The sequence below is a fragment of the Marmota marmota genome, unplaced genomic scaffold (genome assembly GCF_001458135.2).
Source record: "Marmota marmota marmota unplaced genomic scaffold, marMar, whole genome shotgun sequence".
In the NCBI taxonomy this organism is placed as follows: domain Eukaryota; kingdom Metazoa; phylum Chordata; class Mammalia; order Rodentia; family Sciuridae; genus Marmota; species Marmota marmota.
In genome coordinates this window covers 47943110-47966802 of record NW_025999842.1, presented here as the reverse complement: position 1 = coordinate 47966802, position 23693 = coordinate 47943110, and the positions used below count along the sequence as shown (strand labels likewise).

The following is a 23693-nucleotide window of genomic DNA, read 5'->3' as shown; positions in this document are numbered from 1 at the left end:
AAAAAAAAAAAAAAAAAAAAAAAAAAAAGAGTGGGGCGGGGAGAGAAATACTTGGTACTTGGAAAGTAGATCAGAGTACTCCTCACCCCAACTTACTGATTTTTGTGTTGCTGGCCAATGGCATAAGCTGGGTTAGGGAGAGGCAGATGGCAAAATACATTGCTAAGCTTGTTTGCAATTAATATACAAGGTATAGTATGTTTTTTATTTAATGAACTTAGTGCTAGATTAATAGAACAGAGATAGTTTGTTCTCTGTAAAGTTTCTACTGTAAGAACAGCTATAAAGCAAAGACATGCTTCAGATGGCATGAAAAAATAATAGTGAAATTGATGTCTTAGTGAAGGAATGCATAAAAACTGAAAAACCCCACTGCTGTTTCTGCATAAAGGAAGGACATGGCCTGCTCTGAGAGGAGAAAGGGACAGATTGGCTTTTCTGCTTATGTCATTCTTCTAATTGCCCCCATACCCAAATATTTGAAAATGCTCTGACATACTAAGGAAGAGTTTATATACAGTGTACAATTTGCAGATTTGTGCTGGTCTTCTCCCAGAGTTTAGTTGGCAGTGTGTTTCTTTCTTTTTTGTTTGTTGGATCTTTTTGTTTTTAAATATGTTTTTAGTTATACATGGTCACAATATCTTTATTTTGTTTATTTATTTTTATGTGGTGCTGAAGATCGAACCGAGTACCTCATATGTCTGAGGCAAGTGCTCTGCCATTGAGCCATGACCCCAGCCTGGCAATGTGTTTCTTGAATCTCCATGAATTAGGATCCAGGAGGTTGTGTATGACTGGAGCAATTCTAGACCCTACCTTGCTAATTGTTTGGCTGACCTTAATGACTCTGAGCCATTTTGTCCAATAGATACCCATTGGCCTAATGGTGAGCTAGTTAATCAATGAGTTGGTGTTGTAGGAAGCATTGAAATAAGATACAATTAAAGAACTTAGTCACCAAAAGTAATTAAAATCAAAAGGAGTAGGATATTAGAGTACCACACATGGAGTAAAATTCTTTTTTCTTTTTTAATTGCATTTCATTATTTTTACATCTTTTTTATTATTGGATTTTAATTATACAGAATAATGGATTCTACTGTGGCATATAATATACTTTGAAAAACTGGTTAAGCAGAAAAATGAATGATATGGAGATATTAGAATAGCTTTCATAGGGAAGGAGAATTTTCAGAATTTGTCTAAAAGAAGAGGTAGAATTTTGACACTTGGAAATGAATCAGAATAAAAAAAAGGAATTTAGGATACATCTTGGTAAGTGAATGTTTTTCTTTTTCTGGGGTCACTGCCCCCAGAATGCTATGACAGCTAATGAACTGGCAATATATACTTGTATCTTTGAAACAAGTTGTAAAGCAAAAGATGCATATAGACTGAAAAACCCCACTGCATATATCTGCATCTTTTGCTTGGTTAAAAAATGTATATTTGTAATTATTTTATGCAAAGAAGTAAGGTTGTTGCTTTTGTAAGAAAAAAAAAACAATGATAATAAGAGAAAATTGTCTTCCTGGATAGAACTATAGAATACTAACATTTATGGATAACACAAATGATAATTTATTTAAAAGAAGTTTAGAAAGTCAGAATGAAAGATAAGTTAAATTCTCTGTAACCTTATTTCTTGGAATTAGGCAATTGCGTTAAATAACTGACACCTTTGATAGAATCATATTTAACATCAGTTATTTTTGGAGCAGCTCAGAAAGGTTCCATGATTTCAGCAGGTTTTTAGTGAATCTATGAAATGTGTCAAACTCTTTATTAAGGACTTTAAAGACACTTTATTCTCTTACTACTGTCATGAAGAGTGAGTATTTTTGTGTTAAAGAAAAGAAACTTGAGTCATGGAGAAGTTACTTAACTTGTGTGGTCATTAAGAGTTGGCACAGGTGGTTGCACCTAGGACAGGGATTCTACTTGCAGTTCTTTCTTCTGTGTTGTTGAGAATGGAAGGATGATAACTACCAGATCTGAGAGGGGAGGAGGAACCGTTTTACTTTGCATGCCCCACCATGTACCACCATTGCCAGCTGCATCTTGTTCTTTCCCCTCAAATGCACATTATAATATGTGGAATATGTTTGTGAAGGGTGTGAAGGCCAAAAAAGTTTTGAGCTTCTGGATGTTGTTGCTGCCTAAGCATACTCAAGCAAGTTTGGGTGCAGATTAATACTATAAAATATAATAACTTGGGGCATTAATGTGTAGTAATTACTGTGTCTCCTGAAAATTGTTAAGAAGAAATATGTTACATATTTTTTGGCCTTTTTGTATTAGCTTCCAAAGCAGAATCATTTTGGGTTTCTTAGGAGTAACTTCTGGATTTTCTTTTTTTCACTCCTTTTTAATTCCCTGCTTCATATTTCTTTCCCTCTTGCTCTGATGGCTTTTTAAAAAAATTTCTAATCGTGTTTTTAAAAAATTGTTTATTTTTATGTGGTACTGAGGATCTAATCCAGGACCTCACATGTGCCAGGTGAGCGCTTTACCGCTGAGCCACAACCCCTATTTCTCCTAGCTTTTAACAGTGCATGTCAAAATCTTTTGATATTAATGAGTACAAATAATTAGTAAAAGAAAAATGATTGTAGGTTATGGATTTTATTTTCTTGTCTCACTAGAAATCTATTGTGTTTCCTTGATTTTTAAGGCTTATGTTTTTATTAGCCATTCTGTCTTCTAATATTACCTCTCCCTTATTGCTCTATTGTCTTCTTTTAGGACTAGTAAAATATCTACAGATCTTCTTATTCTACCTTCCATATCTATGAAGTTCTTTTCATATCCCTGCCCTGCTTTTCCCTACATTTGAGATCTGTCTTCTAGTTTACTGGTTTTCTCTTCAATGCTGTCATACTCTCTTTTGGATTATTATATTGTTATTATAGTTATTTATAGATGTTTAATTTGATTCTTTTAAAAATTTGCTTTTTGACAGTCACCTTTTCCTTAGTAATACTTTAAAATATCCTTTTAACTGCTTTAAACAGATGAAACTACTTCTCTTTCTTTTTTTTTTTTTTTTAATACTTGATGATTTCTGAAGATCTGATTCTGATACTGTGTCTAACTCTAAATAATGGTGGTAGGTTTCCTTGTGTGCTTTGTGAGTTGTGCTTATATTTATTGGTACTTTGCCTGTGGGAACTATTTGATTCTGCCAGGCAACTGGGCACATTTAGTCTTATGCCAGTTTAAACTGAATTCTCTTTTGACATTTTTAAATCAAGCAGGTAATGTTAATACTGTTTTTCAACTCTGCCTGAAGGCCAGATGATGATGATTCTCTACCTCATTTCTTGAAGGTTTGGTCATTCTGTTGTGGACTAAATTAGTCTAATTAAATTGTGGACTGAATACTATATTAAAAAAATACAGTAGGCTCTTTAGTGAAAAATTTTTGGAAGAACCACGTTGAATAAGACAAAAAGGTGGTTTTTTTTTTTTTTTTTTTCTTCTTCTTCTTCTTTCCCACTGCAGAACTTCTCAGAGTATTGAATAAGTGAATAGGACTTGATGCTTAGTACTCATATGCAGTAACCAGAATTTTCCTTGTTCTACTCCATGGCTCTTTTTGGAGGTGGGGGGTATGCGTTTGTGAAGCATTTCATGGGAACAGTGAGACCGGTGAAATGATTGGTTGTTGAGAGCCACAGCCAGAAGGGGCCCCAGCAAACTTCCAGCTGCCAGCTGATGATTGGCTCACAGCGGCCCCAGCAACTTCTAGCTGCCAACTGATTGGCTCCTCTGTGGTGATGCTCATTGGGCCCCTCCCCCCTTTCAGACCATGGAGCTGCTCATTGGGGGACTTTTTGGCTCCACCCATCCGACCCAGCCAATCGGCCTCAAGAGCAGGAGGAGGGGGGGAGGTTGAGAGGCTTGTGGGAAGCTGGTGGTGGCAGTTGGGCTCTGAAGGTTTTCCTGAGGAGCTGTGTGGTTTGGTGTGTGTGTTCTAAAAATAAAGTTCGTTTCTTTTGACAAGTGGCTCCTGAATTGTGCCCAGCCAGACTGCTGCATTTCATGGGAACAGTGAGACCGGTGAAATGATTGGTCTTCTGGAATCTTTGGTTTCTGCTGAGTGCCTTTTCACTGCCTCTCCCTCTGTTTGTAGCACTCTGCTTACTCCTTGATATGTGTGTGTGTGTGTGTGTGTGTGTGTGTGTGTGTATCTTTTACTTAAACTCCCTCATAGAAGATGTGATTGTACCTGTGATCCTTATCCCCAGAATAAGACATTCTCATTGGATAGAGCTCTTGTATCAGGCTGCCACATAGGCCATTGGTGAGTTTTCTTTGGACTAGTTGGATCAGGACCCTAGTTATTTCCAGAGTGGTAGATAAATAAGGCTATTTTGTTTTGTTTTGTTTCCTAGTTTATTTGTGTCTGCCAGTTGAATATAAATTTCCTGAAACCATGTATGTTTTCCTCCTCATTATTTCTTCACTGTCAACATAGAAAAACGACATGCATTAGATGCTAGATCAATATGTTGACATTTTAGCTTGACAAGCCTTCATCATTATCTGAGTGTAGCTAGCAGTCAGTATTGCATTGCTTGTTCATTATGGATGATTTCATTTTTTCATCTTAGTGTACCCCCCCAAAATCTTTTGAACAGAAATTGACTATGTCAAGCTCGATAAGTATCCGACGCAAAAAGTTCTTATAAATATCCGTGTCCTCTACCCCATAAAATCATTTTCTTTTTTAAGACTCACTTCCAGTCTCATATTCTTGGTGAAGCTGTGTTTTTTCTCAGTTACTTATTCCATTAGTGTTTCCACAGCACTTGGTACACACATCTTTCTGCATGTGCCTAATTGTTGCATTTGGTCTTAGAAGTGAGATGCTGAAGGGAAGCTCAAGTGATAAGTCCATGTAGACAGGATCTCATCAAATGTTTTATTTTATTTAAAAAATATTTATTTTTTAGTTACAGGTGAACACAATGTCTTTATTTTTATGTGGTGCTGGGGATCAAACCCAACGCCTTACGCATGGTAGGCGAGTGCTCTACTGCTGAGCCACAACCCCAGCCCTCATCAAGTGTTTTAAATAAGTATTTCTTGGAGACAGAAGGAGAGTGGCAGAGGAACAGTGTGAGCACCTGGAAGATATTTTGATGTTTGATAGGTGTGAGCTAGTGAGACAAAAGTTGGGATCAGAATTTGGCTATGACCAATTAAGGTACTTTGATATATCCTGTCTCATTGGGCTAATTTGATTCTCACAGTGAGCTGTGAGTTAGTTCTTATCTGAGTTTTACAGCTGAGGAGATTAAGTCGCTTCCCCATTGTTATACTTGTCCAATAGTAGAAGATACTACAAAACGTTGAATGACAGAGGGACCTGGTTTCATGCCAGCCTCTATGGTGGTGCTGGTGTCTTACTGCCCAGCTGATTCTAATGCCGTATCGGTGATGAACTTTCTGATATTTTCTTTCTTGTCAGTTAGGGGAATTCTGTCATCTTTTTGAAATGGAAACTAGGGAGAAGATATGACTTATTAATAAAAAATGACTTTAAGCCACAATTGGAATGTGTTTTCTTTTTGAACTGAGGTATGCTTTTATAAACATTGAGTTGTCTTAAATATTCTTTTTACCTTAATTTCAAATAGCATCATAACCAGTTGTTATATATTATGACTTAAATTTAGTACTTGCCACTCCTTGCAGTAGGTTCTGTTATCCCCATTTCACAGATGTGCAAAACTAAGGCCAATAGAAGGGTCTTGCCATGAATCATATAGCTTGTAAGTAATAAAGATATATTTAAACTTTAGTATTAAGCCCACAGTATCCAGTATTCTTATCCTTTACAGCCTATTTGTATGTACTTTAAACATATTGACATAAGCGCATAGCCATCTTAAACAGACTTCATAGTTAACTATTAAATCCTCATTGTGGTTTGTAGTGATGTATATATAGTACATTGCAAATTATGTTAAAATAACATAATTTATGTGCTTTTTCCTTCTTCCCTTTACTTTTTTTGTAATTCTAATATTTAAAAGAAATACAACTATAAAAGTTTTAATACTAGAAGTACCATATTCTCCTTCTCAAGATATATATGTATGGGGAACATAAATTTTTACACACTGGATGAGCTAACAAGTGTACATTTTATAGTGAAGGGCATTTGTTTTGAGGGAAAAGTCTGATAGCTTGTTTTTTTTTTTTTTCCACTAGCAGTCCAGTGATGGCTTAGTAGTACATCCGGGAGTAGGCATGTGTCTTGCCTGACATCGCAGTTGGGGTGTTCCAGGGGTGTGCATCTTCACTGGAAATGAGTCACCACTTTATGTTTTGCCACAAATCAGACAATGAGCTTTTCTTCTGAGGCTTTCAAAGCCTTTTGCATCTGTTGACAGTAGATTCTTAAATTAAAAAAAAAAATCTATTCAAGGCAAAAATATGTTAAATCCTCAGAAGCAGTTGTTTTATTATCCCTGGTACCAGGTTGGGGCGATAGCTCAGTGGCAGAGTGCTTGCTTGGCACACGTGAGGTGCTGGGTTCTGTCCTTACCACCACATAAAATAAAGGTATGCTGTCTATCTATAACTACCAAAAAAAAAAAAAAAAAAAAGAGTGAATACCATATTATTCTCTAGACAATTGTATACAGAGGCATAGCTTATATTGAAAACCTTGCAGAAATGTCAAGGAGCATGACTAAAAATTCAAACAAGAGCTGTTGGGATAAATAGGTTACATTTAGTGATAGGGATAAATGATTTTCTTGGGGATAGTATACTTTGTAGACATGTGATGATCATCTTTAGGTATCAAGGGAAACACTTTGAACAAATTTTTATACTGATTTTAGGAACTCTGAGCATTTTACTGTTTTAGTCCTTTTCATGTTTATATAATAGAGTAGCAATAAAGCAAAGGGAATTTGATTATTTATTTATTTGCCAGGGATTGAACTGAGGGGCACTCAACCACTGAGCCACACCCCAGCCCTATTTTTTGTATTTTATTTAGAAACAGGGTCTCGCTGAGTTGCTTGGCGCCTCACCGTTGCTGAGGCTTTCTTTGAGGATCACGAGATCCTCCTGCCTCAGCTTTTGAAGTAACTGGGAGTATAGGCACGCACCACCATACCTGGTTCATATTTTTATTTTTTAATTCATACATTGCGTGATGGAAAGACTATAAAGTAAAAAAATAAGTCACTTTTTATATTGTTGAAATATTTAGAAAACAAATGTTTGTTTTAACTTATAGTAAATCATGCATCTGATCTCATGCCCTTAAATACTGTGAAATCTTTATTACTTGAAAAGTAAAGATTCTTTCTTTCTTTTTTTTTTTTTTTTTTTTTAAATTCTCCAGAAACGTGCTAAGGGACAGGTGTTAATTGACAAGGTATGCGAACATCTCAATCTTTTGGAGAAGGATTACTTTGGACTTTTGTTTCAGGAAAACACTGAGCAGAAAGTAAGTGATTTCAACTTTATTTCCTTTTAGAAAACACTGTATTTTTCCTTTAGTTTTAAAGTAACTTAGTGTTTATTATAGTGTATTTTATATTTATTATAAAAATTTGGTAAATATATAAAAATGATCTTGTTAGAGAACCACCTACAACTTTTTAGCTTAGGTGTGTGTGCTCTTTGCATTTATATCATGAGCAGACACAGTTGAACATTTTGTCCTATGTTAATTATTTGAGAGTGAACTGATTTTAAAGTTATCTTAAAATTTTATTTTTTGAATCCATGTAAAAACTTGGGGAGAACGTATTTGAAAAATACATATATTGAAGTAAAAGATTTTCAGTGTTGGGAAAATTGATGTTCTAGCATAAAGTAAGGACTTTTAAAAAAATGGTATTATCTCAGTCATGCCATATTCCTAGATTTTGGTGGTAAGCATAGAGGCTGATCAAATCCATTCATATTTTCCACATATAGGTATGCAGTCACCTGCATGCTAGGTATTAGGTAAGCCAGAAATGTGGAGGAGATGTAGTGAAAGGAATGCCAGGAGAAGAGTGCCTGAGTGTGCTTGTTGGGGAAGTTCAGGAGAGAATGTTGGCTCCTGCTATAGCAGGTGTGTGAGAGGTAAGGTGCTCTTGTTGGGCCATTGGAGACAAATAAGGAGGTAGGGGCCAGCCTGCTTAGGGTAGTAGGTTTGACTAGCCATTGAAGACTCTAGACATCTGCCTGATATACTGGGAGTTGATTGAGATGGGTTTTTGCTCCAGGAGTTTCCCAAGACACTAAGCAAGAGCATCATGGTGATCTGATGCTTAATGCTAATTCCAGGGAACTTCAGTACTTCAAAATTTCATAAGTGAACTAAAGAGGAAAATATTAAATAGTCCTGGCAGAACCAGAATTAACCTGTAGTCTTACAGTAGATAAATAAATTTTTCTCTTTACTCCTACTTTACTTTGAGTCTTGGGATTTACTTTGGTTGAGAAAATGCTGAGTATAGGAGTGAAGAATAAAAGTTGTACCCTAGGGAGGAAGCCCTTTTTTCTGTTAGATAGTGACTATAGTCAGTGTGACCATTATGTCCGAGGATGCTCAGAGCACTTGGTCACAGTGAAAGGGATTACTGTGTAAATATCTAAGATTCAAACCACAGTCGTCAGAACAGAACAGTCATTAGAGGAACATAAATGTGAATTTTGTTATTTGCTTATTATGTACAATCTTTGTTTGTATTTACATGTTCCACTAATAAAATATGGTATGCTAAGGGTAATAATTTAAATTTTTTCAACTTGCATTGTTTTAAATCACTGATACCTAATTTGTAGTTTAATTCTATGTTTAGACTAAAGACAATTAAATTGTATGCCTGCCTGCTAAATAGTATGTGAGTGTACTTATTAGATCTATGTTTAGAAGTCTTCTGCAGAAGTAGTAATCCATGTGTCTAAATAAACTTGGTGCTCTTTTAAGACTATAAATTATAAGGTGGTCTTGATAATGTTTCCAATCATGGGCTCATTTGTTGGCCCTCAAATCTAAGAGAGAAAGTGGTAGGAATTTGGCTATTATTATCTACTTTATTGATTTTTAGGTTATATATTGGTGGATTCAGTGGAGTAATTAATCTTTGTAAAGTAGGGAGACAGTTCAGTATTTTGTAAAATATGAAGAATAGCATGTTAGTAAAAATGGGATATACTACATTAAGAAATCTAGTATTTCTGGAGCACTAGTTTTGCATAAGAAGAAATACTATTTAGAGAGTATGATTTGATAATTCACACTAAATGTATCTAGTCTATATCTTACATCTGAATTTCATACCCATATACTTACTAGTCTACTGGATACTACACTCAATTGTTTAAAAGTAAAGTGGTCATCTTCCTCTTAAATATCATCTATTCCTTGAAGAGTTGTTCTAGAGTCCTCCTAATTCCTTACTGCCTTCCATTCCTTATCAGTCAATAGGGCCTCTTTCCTACTTGCTAGCATCCTTCTCCTGTTCTCTTTGTCCACAGATTTTGCTTTGGTTTAGGCCTCTGATACCTCTTGTTTTGAGTAATTTATTTCTCCTAATTGGACTAACTGCCCAGGCCTAGGCCCCTATAATCCTGGTATTTCCTGGCTTAGAACCATTTAATGGATACAGTCTCTAAAACCCCTTAGTGTGGTTTATATGGCTCTTGGTCACATGACCTCAATCTGCTTGAGCTAATTCCCAGTAATCTCTTACAGGAAATCCACATTGAGTGCATACCAAATTCTTTGAAAAGGAGCATCACTCTGGTATATACTATATCTACTTGAATATACTATTCTTAACATTGGAATGTCCTTTCCATTTCTTTTCTGAGTGCCTACCCTTCCTTAAGAGCCACCTTATGAATCCTACACGGTGAGGTTTTCTTTGCCTTTCACTACTACCCTCCTTCCTCCAACTTAAGGGAAATTTTGATAGTCCCTCTATCATCTCATTACTTTATGATTGCATCTGACAGTGGGATGATGAAGTCTAACGAAGTTGAGAATTGTGTGGTAACAATAAGCAGGATTTGACTATAGAAAGGGATAGCTGAAGCCAAGGGGTTAATTAATCAAGTCTCATCATCCCAAATGATGAGCACCTATAAAAACTTAAGAAGTTAAGCAATAAATATGCCACTTATGATAACTTCTGAAACAAATATTATGTTTTTATAATTCTCTCCTTTTGAGAAAAGAAATAGGTGAATGATTAGAACATTTGAAAAAGTATTTCATGTAAATATAAAAATATAATGGTCACACTGACTATAGTCACTATCTAACAGAAAAAAGGGCTTCCTCCCTAGGGTACAACTTTTATTCTTCACTCCTATACTCAGCATTTTCTCAAACAAAATATAAAAAGGATATACAAGCTTTTGATGTACTTGTATAATTTTTCTTGAAATATTCCTAGAATTGAAAACTTGGGACTAAATGGGTTAAGGTCATTAAGGCAGAGAATAAGATAAGGATAAGCTTAGGTGGGTTTACTTTAGCATTCTTATTGACAAAAAGATGCCAGTGCTAAATTAGGAATTCAGAATTTCTTATTTTACTTTGTAATTTCTCTTATGAAATGTATGATGAAATTGCTTTGTATTAAATGCACACTTTGTACCTAGGTTTTAAATCAAGAATGTTGGGGAAATAAAGAGGTAGGGTATCTTTCAGAGACATTTAGTTTTTAGAAAATCAGTGTTCAAATGTAATTATCAGGGCATTTAATTTTTTCATATATAATTAATTAACTTTTATAACTTATGTATTGTGTAATTTAAAAAATTCTTTCATGCTTATATAGACAAAATCCAGTATTTAAAAGATCTAGGCAAAAGAACTTTTATTCTTCCAGTAAAGATTTGTATGGTGACCTTTTTTTTTCCCCCAGAAAAATTGTTACTCTTAAACTAAGCTTAGTCAATTCTGCTTTGTTAGAACCCCATTCAGTTTCAACAATAGGATACAAGGATGTAAGCTTCTCTTTCTCTTTTTAATACTGACAATTGAACCCAGGGCCCTGTCTGTGCTACTAAAGCACATGCTCTACCACTGAACTGTACCCCCAGCTAGTTTGTTTCTTTTTCATGCTGAGTATTATCTGTATCTGTATCTGCAGAAGTTTCAGATCTTATTTCAACCTGTTGTAAAGTTAAGGTTAGGCAAAACCACGATTATTGCATATGAAAAATTTCCATGGAGAAAATATCTAAACTTTCTTTTAGTTTCAGTATCTTCTATGGTTGAGATGCTGAGTTGGAAGCCCTTCAGTTCATTAAGCATGAACATGTGTCACTGTTAGCATTAGAACTTTTTAATGTCTGTTGAAAACTCTTTAACATTTTCCAAAGTCAAGTATACATTATGTGGCATCATGCAACGTGCTATTCTTTTATAAATAGGATTCCAGGTCCATGTAGTTCTTATATTTATATCTAAGTAGACCCCTGATTTTTGGTGAGAGTCAGATGGCTGAGGCACAGGGTTAGTTCTTGGAGGTCCAAAATGCTATGCTGCCTTTGCTGTCTTCTGTGGGACACAGAAATGTTTTGCTGTTCTGTCACACACATCTCTATATCAACTCACATTTAATGAGACTGGAGATATGGGAGGATCTGTCTTCAAGACCAGAAGTTTTCTCTCTGCTTTTTCTCCTCATCTTTGTTAATGGTCTGAGGAATTTATTTTTTCTTTTCAATTTGGCACCAGTCGTCTCTGCTTCAGTTTTTCTTGGTATGATTGTTGCTTTCTTGGATAAAAGTGCCACACAATTGACCCTCCCACACCTCTCCCTCGGACTCAGTCCAGTCTGGGCTAGAAGTTGAATGATGTGTTTTTCTCATTTTGGGGCACTCATCATAGCTGGCATTTGTAAGCCAGCTGTTGTGTGGGACAGCAGCTGCAGGGCATGGAAGCTGAGTGCCAGGCTCTTTTCTTGGGAGAATTAGAGCTACTCCCTAACATGGCACTGGAGGTACCATTAGAAGGTCCCACTGGCCCTTCCTATCAATAGTCCATACAGCTGGGACACCAATAATATGAAACTAGACCATGCTGTAGTGGCTCTTTATTGAGAGATTTGAATATCACCACTGTTAGAGCAGAGCCATGTACACCTTGGGTCCTTGCTGCTTGGAGTGCTGGCCATGAACAGTGCAGTAAAATCTGAGGGGGTTTACACAGTTCTGCTTTTAAAGTATACTACTGTAATTATTTTTAACAGTGAAAGGTCATGTTCTGTTGTACCATTTCAAAATATTTCTAAGACAGTAGTTTTTTTATTTCCTAAGTCATAATAAGCATTTTGTTTGCCTTATATATCTGAATAAAAATCTGTTTAAGCACAGATGTTAAATGTAATTTATTATATCTGAAAAATGTACTTTGTATATTAGTAAGGTAAATGAACTTCAATAATGACTTCAGAATAGGGTGGGAGACATAAAATGTAAATAAAATATATCTTTAAAAATTTTTGCAAGGATCTTTTGCTTACAGCTTTGAAACATTTCGTGTCCAAGAGATTTGAACCTGGTGGTTCAAATTTGATCTTTTTTACTTTATGGTATTGTAGTGGTTTTCTGTCCTTTTCTGTCAACTTTCTCAAAGAGCAGAAGTGAGGGGCAAATGAAAGTGAGTTCCTTATGATTTCAATTTCCAACTTTGAATGAAGTTTAAAAGAAGAAAGGATGTTATATGAAGGCCAGGAAGGAAAATATTGTTTCTAATCTGGTGATATTTCTCATTAACATGGTACAGTTGCAGGGGAGATGAGGCTAAAGGAGGCCCTGGCTTTAGAAGTTGAGGTGATTGTGTCCACATGGGCTATTTGCTGTTAATTCTGTAAAGTTTACATGTACATAAATTATTTCTCATTATTTGAATAAATGTTTTCAGATCCAAGAGTGTGAGACTCCTGGAATTCACTTTAAAAGTATTTAAAGATTATGTTTCTAACACACACACACAAAACCAAATCAGTAGTTAGCCCAAGGGAATGCTAGTAGGTGAAACCTGCTTTGAATTAAAATATTTTAAGATGTTTTTGTACTTAAGTTGTGAATTGTAAACTATTCCATTTTGATTTCTGGGAAATTTCTTATGCATAATTAATCCTTTTTCCTCCCTTCTGCAGAACTGGCTAGATCCTGCAAAAGAAATAAAGAGACAACTGCGAAGTGAGTATTTAAATAATCATACTTTGAAGTTATTAAGTTAAATCTTTCTATCTATCTCTTTCCATCTTTAATAAAATTTATAGGGATTCAGATTGGAATAATAAGACGGAATAGAATGTTGAGTTCTATTTTATACCATCTTAGAAGGCAATGTTAATGATATATTTGTAGAATTGTGACTGTTTATTTTGTCTTTGGCTTAGAACTCCTACCTTTCAGGAGGCTACAGATGAACATTCTTGCACATACCATTTCAGTGTTTACCAGTATAAGGCAACATCTCACCCTTTATTTCTGGGAAAGAATGAGAGGCTGTTTTTCTGCAAATTTCACTTTGGGAAGGTTTACTGTAGATAGACCTGATACTATTGCCTTGTCCATTGCATTTTGGAAGTGTGTGGTTTAATGGTAAGCATATCGGAAGCCCCAGAGGCATACAGGCACATATTCCTAGGTGCACTGGAGTGAGGATTTCAGGGGTGAAAGTCAGTCAGGACCATCTTTTCAGTTCTCTGAGTCATTGCCTCTTGCTTGCTCCCTCCATTCCACAGCCCAAGGCACTTAAGTGCTCTTTCTGTCTGGGTTTGTGGTTAGGCCTGCTTGTTCCTGTCTTCCCACTGCCCCTTTTTTTTCACTGTGGAATCCCCAGATGACTTCCAATGCCCACTCTAACCAGCCTCAGCTCCCTTGAGGCTGTGCTCGGAAAATTGCTTTGCTTGTGATAGCTGTGCCAAGAAATATTAGCACCACAGAGAAATCTCTGATAGGGCATTTGGATACTTGGTTTACTTCAGGGTCTGTGAATGACTGAGCAGAGAAGGCAAGGAATCGTGAGTAGCTGGAATGTTTTAGACTGGAGAACAAAATGTGAAGAGTGGTAAATGCCTTATAGCCCTTCTAAGACTTTGGGCCCCAGAGCTCTCCAGGGAGAAGCTGTTTTCTTGAAAACTAACTGCAAAGTAACCTGCACTATTGATTATACATCCCTACTTATTTATTATTTCATGTCAAAACCCAGGAACAAATCTATGCTTCCCATCTTGCCCTTTCCATCTACCTCTGTCTCCGTATTTATTTTCTTTCTCACTCCTAATTGTTAGTCTTCCTATCATTTCTTTCTGTATTTTTTTTTTACATTTGAACCTTATTGCCCTCATTTTGTCTCCCTTTTTTAGACAGATATATTTATAGCCTTTATTTTTCATTAAAAAAAATGTCTTTGGTTAGAGTTCCTGACTTGCCAATACTGAGGTGTGCCCTAGAATGTGGGACTTTTGATGCTAAAACTGGAACAGTCCTAGGCTCTCTGGCATGGTTGGCCACTCTGTCTTTTGACTATTGTTCCTGGCTTTTTTTACATTCATTTCCTCTCTCCTTTTCTCTGTTTTTAATGTATTATCTTGATGTTTTACCCATTTGTGTTTGTTTCATGATGGAAAGGAGGGGAGGAATAAGTAGATAAATTTACACTGATATCATGGAAGAAACTGTACTGCAGTTGTTTCATGCTCTGTAAAGTTCAGAGTTCAGAAGATATAGATGCTTGGTTCTTCCACTTTCTTTGAAACCCAACCTGTCAGGTGACCCAGACAGAAAAAGGACAGTCTTTGAAATATGATTGATGTTCCATTGAGTTGATGCCTATTTTGGGTCTCATTTGATTATGTGTGTATCACTATTTTAGAGTCATAGATATTACTTGTTGGTAATCTTTTGAAAGAAAACTTTCAAAAAGTTTCAAAATTTTTGAAAGAAACTTTCCAGAAAAAGTCTTTGGAAAACTTTTAGAGTGTAAGACTTGTCCTGATTATGAATCATGTTCCTATGTTGATTATTTATTGACCTCTTTCTTCCTGTGTTAAGATGGGCGAAAGAACTCTTCTTTCAACTTGTTCTATTAGCCCAGTCTCTATGATGATTTTATTGTTCCTTTACAGTTAACAGGCTGTTTGAAAAGATAAATATTAATCTTTGGGTTACTTTTGACAACCAAAAACTTATTGATTCTTATTTAAATTTTACCTTTAAAAAAATCTTTTTCTCCATGGGTGTGGCCGCGTGGCGAGGGAGGCTTAGGCAGGAAAATTGAAAGTTCAAAGCCAGCCTCAGCAAAATTGAGGCGCTAAGCAACTCACCAAAACCCTGTCTCTAAATAAAATACAAAATAGGGCTGGGGATGTAGCTCAGTGGTCAAATATCCCTGAGTTTAATCTCTGGCTATCCCCCCAAAACAAAAGCAAAAATAAACAAACTTTATTTTCTCAAATGTATACAAAGAAGCCTATATATGTAAGGCCTATAGGTGACTAATATATATAAATAATCCATAATTAGCTGAACTGTATATGTGTAGCTAGTAAAACCAGAGTAATTCATAGTTGAATTAAAATTTAACTTAATTTATTATTGGTGATTTTCAGGTTTTCTTACCATAAAATATAATTATATGAGGTTATATATATATGTTAATTGAATTGATTTGGCCATTCCACAATGTACATACATTTCAAATATATTGTACACCATAGAAATGTACAATTTTTTCAATTAAAATAAATTGAGTATTCATGGGTTTTGGAAGTATATCCTCAAATATAAGTTTAATAGAAACATGCCTGTAGTCATATCCAGGCAAGCATATGTTAATGTTAATACCCAGAAAACAAATAAACAAGGGACTATTAAGAAAAGATAATCCAGTGATGACTTTGCTTGATTATGGATTAGCAGTCACCTCAGAAAAGTGCATGTGCATAATGTGTGGACTGTGTTTGACACAGCGCTATAGGCATTGGAACATCATGTTTCTTCATATTTATGAAGATTACATTAATTTACCGTGTTTTAAATGTGTAAAGCAGAACTGAAATCTGTTTCTGGAGTTCAGCAGGATTGATTTTATTAGTGGAATAACGATGTATTGAGCCAAAATCTAACAGAAGTAACGTATATATGTAGTAGCCATTGAGTGAGAGAGAAGATAATGTGCTAATGATGACAGAGGACAATAGAATATGTTGAACAAGAGAATGGAATTAAAAAAATTTTCAAGTCCATAAATTAAAAGTCCTTTGAGGGCCTCAAATAAATTATACACAGAGAGAAAACTTTTCCTGTTTTTGTTGGAAAATGCTATGATCCTGGAGCTGAATTGTACATTCAGGCTAGTGGAATTAATTTGGGTCATTTTAGGAAGAAAATGTCTGCCTTCTCCCTTTTCCCTTTTATTGCTCCTGATCAAACCAAAACGTGATATAGCAAAATATAAATTAATGTGTAAATAGCAATGTTTTTACTTTTAGTAACTTTCATGATATAGTTGTTTGACAAGCATTCTTTTTTTTTTTTTTTTTTTCTTCTTTTGATACTGGTGATGGAACCCAGGGGCACTTTACCACTGAACTATATCTCCAGTGCTTTTTATTTTTTATTCTTGAGACAGGATCTCACTGAGTTCCTGACAGTCTTACCAAGTTACTGAGCATAGCCTAGAAGTTGCGATCCTCCTACCTCAGCCTCCCAAGTGGCTGGGATTATAGGCATGTACTGTTGTGCTTGGCAACACACTCAATCTTTATGGCCCAGTGTATGTTATATAAAAATATGTGCTTACTCTACAAAAACTGAGAAATAATTTTATTCTCTTAAAGTATTTCACCGTTTACCATGCTTTCCCTTTCTTGGGATCTCTTTGAACACTTCCTTTAAATCTTTAATCATTTCCTGAATAGTTGTTGTGATTGCTTCTACTCCTTCCCCCCCCAGCAATGTAGGGAAACTGCCCTCCCCCCCTTCTAAGTGGATGGAGAGTATTTTGCTGCTGAAGATCCTCTGGTTAAAACAGATTTCATCTCAGAACTATTACATGGAGGTTATATTTAATTATTTATGTAATGGATCACCATATACAACATTTGTTGATATACTAATAAACACTTATGAGAAAGTGAACTTATTCTTTAATAGTGGTTTATTTATATAATTGATTTTTGTTTTATTTTTTTGTTTCATTTTGGTTTTATAAATGATATTCTTCTAAACAATTCTACAAATTGATTTATACTGAAATGAGTCTGTGCTGTATCATCTTAAATAGTTATCCTCGTATTTGGGTAAATAACCGTGGTGTTTAATAATTGCAGATCTTCCTTGGCTGTTTACTTTTAATGTGAAATTTTATCCTCCTGATCCTTCTCAGTTGACTGAAGATATCACCAGGTATTTTATATTTGCATATTAAAATGAATCTTAGAGCTGTCCTTTATTTCTGTGCTCTGTGGAATCATGGTAGTAATCTCAGGATTGAACATTAAAGCAAAGTTTTAGTAAGTTGGGTTTTAGAAATTTTCTTGGAAATGGGTCCTTTCCTAAATAGTTTTGAAATGTTGCCAGTTGCAAAAATCTTGTTTACTTCTCTTTAGTTCTCCCTTTTAAGTAATAAAATACTTTTAAAAATGGTATTGCTGGCAACTTTGTTTGTAATTTAAATATATGTTCTTCCAGTCCACATAATCTCTGAATGGTTTTCTTGGCCTCCTCAAAAGCTACCCTACCTTCTAAATGTTAAAGACCTAATCACTTTTAGACTGCCAGGCCCCAAGTTAGGGAAGCGTCTGATCTCAGCTGTGCCCCTGAGGCCTTCAGTTAGCACAACAGATTCTATTATATGCTTTTACAAAGACACTGATGTTCAGTATTTTAGATTTTAATACTGAGGTGGTTTTTATTATATGAGCCTGTGTACTTCTCTCTTATTATAAAGATGATATAAGGGTAAATGAATGAAATTATTTTAAAAAGTCAGTTGAACTGGTAGTTTTGTTTGTCCTCCTACCTCCCCTATTTCCCTGCCCCAGATAGAACTAACAGTATGTAAAGGCAATCGCCATTTTCTTTCCATTTCCTTGAAGATTATGTGGACTATAAGAACGTATGCTTAAATTGCAAGTAAAGGGTCATTCAAGAGCAAGAGAACATTTACTGATCCTGAGAGTGGCATCTAAGGACAGTGAATCAGCAAGTGCCTTGACATCTTAGCCCTGCTAGATTGGTAGTAAATGATGAAGTTTCTTAGGTTTGTTAAGAATAGTGTAAAGGGCTGGACACACGCTGATGCAGGAAGATCACAAGTTCAAAGCCAGCTTTGGCAACTTAGTGAGACCCTGTCTGGAAATAAAAAGTAAAAGAGGACTGGGGATGTGGCTTGGTCATTAAGTGCCCCGGGTTCAACCCCCCACTATCGCCCCCTGCAAATAAGTATAAAGGGATGATTCTTATATATTTTTAAAAAGGTTATTTACATGGCTAAGGAAAATTGTATAGCATTTGTACTATTCAGAAAACAAGAGGGTCTTAGTGAAAGACTGCTTATCTCTCTGGGTTCTGTGCCTTTGATGTTCTCTGCTAGCCTAGTTTTTTATTGTTGTTGTTGAACATCAAGTTGTATAGATGCTTAAAATGTGTAGTATCCATGTGAGGTAGGAATGGTGGAAGTTTCTTTTCTATGTTACAAAAATAACAGGCCTTTTCTTCATTTTTTATTACTTGTTGCTGTATAGGAATGTACCAGTATACCAAATTAATTACTATTAATTTAGTTCTGATAAAAGTAGCTTCAGCTAGTAAATAATAAATAGTAGCTTCTGTAATTGCACAGCAAGCTGCTTAAAGCATTAACCTGGATAGGTTGGTGTGTGTAGGGTACAGAAGCTTCACTGCAGGGGAGTGCCTTTGAAGAATGTACATAATGCGACTTTGGGACCCAAACTGTACACTCCTTTTTGCGGTAATTTGTTTGAGGGATGATAATCCTTTGGTGATTGTAACTTCATTACTTTGGGTTTACATATAAATTGGGTTTAAACATTTCTCCCTGTCTGGTGGGAGGAATAATAGAATCTTCTGTGCTAGCTCTTGCTGATTTTTATTTGAAGTTTTTAGGACTCAAGACTTTAAAAACAGAGGAAAGGACCAGTGTGAAAAGTAGTGACAATAATATAAAAAGAAGCAGCAGGATGAAATCTTTGTGTTAAGGTCTCAAAGTACCACAAAATGTGTAGAACTAGCTCTGTGTATTACTGATTAAGAATTTGAGGGTAACCTGGTATCATAGTTTAAGATTTAGTTTTCTAAAGTAGGTGCAGTTGTGATCATATTTTCTATAGGTCAAGGAAACATAATCATCCTTAAAAAGAGAACTTACACAATGAATAAAAATACTCAGACTGCAGGACTAATGAGAAGACTTTTATTTTCAGGAAATTATTGAGTACTTGATTTGCTAACTGTGGGACCACAATGATGATCTATCCCTGCCCAGTGGTAGATTTGGGTGGCAATTCAGGTGTAACTGAACTGGAACTGTGTGGTGTGGGATGTGGTCTCTGACTCATGAACAGATACCTGCCCAGAAGCCACCACTCCTGAACCTGTCAGGTAGAACTTAGGAAGAGTCTTGGACTCTAAAACCTGGCCAGGCAAACATGATCACAGAAAAAAGGTAGCCAGTAGCCAGCAGGAATGATAGTCTCTTAAAAAAAAAAAAATCTTCAAGAATGAGGGCCCTGCCATCTATTTCAGAGGGCTCAATGGTGAGGTGACCTTAGCAAGAGGTGAAATTTGAGAGGAGAAATCCAGTTTTATGATCTCACCAAAAGGAATTGATAGCGGGGCTGAAAAGAAGAAAGATCCCCATAAAATAGGTATCACATGTTTTTTTCATGTTAATTTAGTGGAAAGCAAAGATTCTTTTATAACTGTGTAGTAAGCCACTTGAAGCATTAGAATTGCTCTTGTTATTATAACTATTAGTTATTGATTCAGGCACCATGCCAAGTATTTTCTTTATAATATTTAATTTTTACCCTCACTTTCAAAGGAAGGTAGAGTTTGTCCCATTTTATAAGCAGCAGATTAGCTCAAGGTCACATGAAGTCAGCTATCTGACTTACTGGGCTAGCTGCTTCTAAATGAGTGGTCAAGTAAAGGCTTCAAACTAGATTTAATTATAATTGATATTAAAGGCATCTCAGGAAAAAAGGAATATGAGATATTAATAGGAAATGGGTAGAGATGGTCAAGAGTGGGTGAAATTAGCTTTTCTTGCAAATACTAGACTGCAGCGATTTTTTTTTGATACTGCATTAATCTTTACAACTTTTAGGAAGTGTGCTCATTTTTATTAAAGTTTTAAATCCAAGGAGACAGTTGAAGTGATTGAATTTTTAACTTTATTGTAGTAGTTATTGTAAACTTACCAGAATTTACCAGAACAGCCGTTCAGAATTTTTCTCCTCTTAATTAGACTTCCATAAATAAGTTATAAATTTAGAAGTCCGAAGAGCAAGGTGAGGCTTTTTATCAGAGAGGACTATTTGTGCTGTGGATATGAATATAATGTATATAGTATATATTTATTTTCAAAGAAATAGTAGAATTTAAGGAATTATGAGTGCTTCAGGGTTAACTAGTTATTCTTCTGTGACCCTTTGCTCTTCTTCACAGATACTTTTTGTGCCTTCAGCTTCGAAAAGACATTGCCTCTGGCCGCCTGCCCTGCTCATTTGTGACTCATGCCCTCCTGGGCTCCTACACATTGCAGGCTGAGCTTGGAGACTATGACCCAAAAGAGCACAGCAGTATTGACCTCAGTGACTTCCAGTTTGCCCCTACACAGACTAAGGAACTGGAAGAGAAGGTGGCAGAGCTGCATAAAACCCACAGGTCTGTAGTTATCTCCTTGCTAGAGAGAGATTGGCCATGGTAGATTTAAATAGTTTGTCTTTGTAACCCTGGCTGGTTATTTGAGCATGGTTTCTGGGATTATCCAGTTTTTCCTTTTGGAGCGTCACCCAGACCCATCAAGACAACCTGTAACCTTTGAGATATTCTTTCAGTGCTTTTATGACTATATAATATGAGAGTTGTGTGCATGAAACTAAATTGCCTTTATTTTTGGTAAAAATGTACTTTTCCATGTGACATTTTCTTGTCTCTTTCCCCAGTTTTATCCCTTAGCATATGTACAGGAAGCAAATATACCCACATATTGTTGGCATTTACATTTCTTCCCTTTCAATTATTTTTATTACTGTATTTGATAAGAAAGCCCGGGGAATAATGAGTCCTTGGGGTTTGAGTAAAAGTGTGGGTGATGATGGATGTAGGAATAGTAACTGAAGGTGTACCATGATTCCATGATCCACAGATGTCGCCCTTTAATTTAAGTAAGGATTACTTAACTTAATAGCATATACATTTGGAGTAAGAATATATATGTGCAAAAAGACAATGGCTATTTACACTAGTTTTTATAACTCTAGCTATAAAATTATAAATTGTTTTATGTTGTAAAACTAGTTTTAAAATTGTGAGTGAAATAATTTGAAAGGAACTTTAAGAGACTGAGAAGTTTTAAATGGGCCACATTCATGACTTTGCTTCAAAAAAATGATAGAGTATTTGACTCTAAATATTTTCTTGTGAATTTTATTTGCATTCTATTCAACAGACAATAGAGTACCAGGTACTAAAATGCCATGGGTAATATGAAGACTCATGGGACCTAGTTTTGTCTGCCAGAAGCTTAAAACTTGTTTAGTTGGGGAAATAGGATGGAATGGAAATAATTTTGGAATGAAAATAATATTAGTGTGGACAGAATATGATGTGTTATTTATCATAGGTATAAAGTCAAATACAAGTAATTCTGGTCTGTCTTATGATTAAGTCTAGCAAAATTAAACTGAGGAATTAAAAATAGTCTATTCACTATATTTTATTCTCAGTTAACTTATGTTGTGCCTGTTATTCCTAGAGCTTTTTTCCTTAGTGGAAATAATCAAAAGCATCATTTTAAGATAAAAAGGACAAGGATGGACATGTGCCTCCTTGCAGACAGTCAGTTAAGATTAGAAAATCTTGAGGAAATGCTAGAGATTCAGAGATGAATCTCCTTACCTGTTCCCCATGTCTCGGCAAATTTAGCTGCATTACTGCCTCTAACCCAAACACTCCAAGATCACACATCATTTCCCCCATTTTGAATGCATTTATTTTTCATCTACCAGTAAGACAATGCTGTTTCTTTTCATTCTTAGGGGGTTATCTCCAGCACAAGCTGATTCTCAGTTCTTAGAAAATGCAAAGAGGCTTTCCATGTACGGTGTTGATCTACATCATGCCAAGGTAAATGCATTGAGGAGTAGCTTTACTGCAGTCTATTAACTGAAATTTTGAAAAGGTTCCAGTGTTAGAATAGTCTAGCTTGCTTTGGAAAGAGGCTATTATATTATATTAGCCTTCACTTCAGGGTCTTTGTAATGTTTCTTTGGTGATTAATTATGAGGTTCATTGTTGTGGGAGACATTGTTTATTCTCCTGTATTTTCTTCTTTTCCTTGTCTTTCATTAGTACCCTTTTATTGATACTTACCATAAGACTCACTTTGTCAGCCTTTCCACCCTTGTCCTCTTACCCTGGTTAGTCTGAGTCAATTTTTGCTAGTCCAGATGCTGCACTATTGCAGCTTCCTCTCTTTTCTGTTTAGGAAGGAGTGTGCAATTCTTAGCAAGTATGAAAGGGCAAAAGCAGAACAGCTATGACTGCCTTCCAGAAAGCTCCTGGGTTGTGAAGGAGACCTCCTAGATTTGGGATTTTCCCTGTGTGAAAATAAAGTGGGAGGCTCCAGGTGATGAAAAACCTTCAGTCTAATTTCAGAGGTAGTAAAAGAATGGAATAATAGAGACAGGTGATAGGATAAGGTGAGTTAGTAACAGGTAACAAATATTACCTACTTCTTGATTCCAGCTTAGATGATCACACAGTGATGAGAATTTAGGAGGAGAATGATGGACAAAGTCAAAGACAAGTTTGGTTTTGCAAAATATATACATTCAATACACTGAGAGAGAGAACCTCTGGTTGCCTGCTTTTAAAGGATCCTGCCAATCTCTAGATGTACCATAGAAAGACCAGATTACATGATTTGAGAAATCTCCAGAAAAGCTCCTACTCAAATATAACTTTTCTCCCTGGGCTTCAAATTTGTAATTCTTACTTTTTTGTTATTAATCATACTTTATATTTGCAAGGCACTCTTTTGTCCTCAGCAACTTCCTTTATTTTAAAAGTATTTTTTCTTATCAAAAAAGCAATATGGGGTTGGGGTATGGCTCAGTGGTAGAGTGCTCACCTAGCACCGGCGAGGCCCTGGGTTTGATCCTTAGCGCCACATAAAAATAAGTAAATAAAATAAAGGTATTGTGTCCCACTGTAACTAAAAAATTAAAAATATTTTAAAAAGCAATACATGTTTATCACAGAAAATAGAGGCAATCAGAAGAAAATAAAAATCACTTAAATCTCTTTATGCAGGAATAAGCAGGTAGGTTTTGATACATTTTATTTTTTTCATCTCTGAATAGTTGAATTCTCATGCTTTTTAAAAATGGAATCATATTACAAGTTTCACTTTTTTCAAAGTTTTTTTTTTTTTTTTTTTT

The 23693-nt window shown here is 35.5% G+C and overlaps 1 protein-coding gene across 31 annotated transcripts in view; it reads left to right on the top strand.

Moving 5' to 3' along the window:
- The window catches only part of Epb41l2 (erythrocyte membrane protein band 4.1 like 2), a 193626-nt gene that overhangs the window by 107013 nt on the left and 62920 nt on the right, over positions 1–23693 (top strand). For all 31 annotated transcript variants that reach the window (XR_007345684.1, XM_048798299.1, XM_048798295.1 and 28 more), the window contains exons 4-8: positions 7376–7480; positions 13149–13191; positions 17334–17409; positions 20695–20913; positions 22290–22377. Coding sequence is in view for 30 of the 31 variants with exons in the window: in XM_048798299.1 (XP_048654256.1) it covers positions 7376–7480; positions 13149–13191; positions 17334–17409; positions 20695–20913; positions 22290–22377 (531 nt within the window). In the remaining variant the exon portion in view is untranslated. The remainder of the gene's footprint in view (positions 1–7375; positions 7481–13148; positions 13192–17333; positions 17410–20694; positions 20914–22289; positions 22378–23693) is intronic.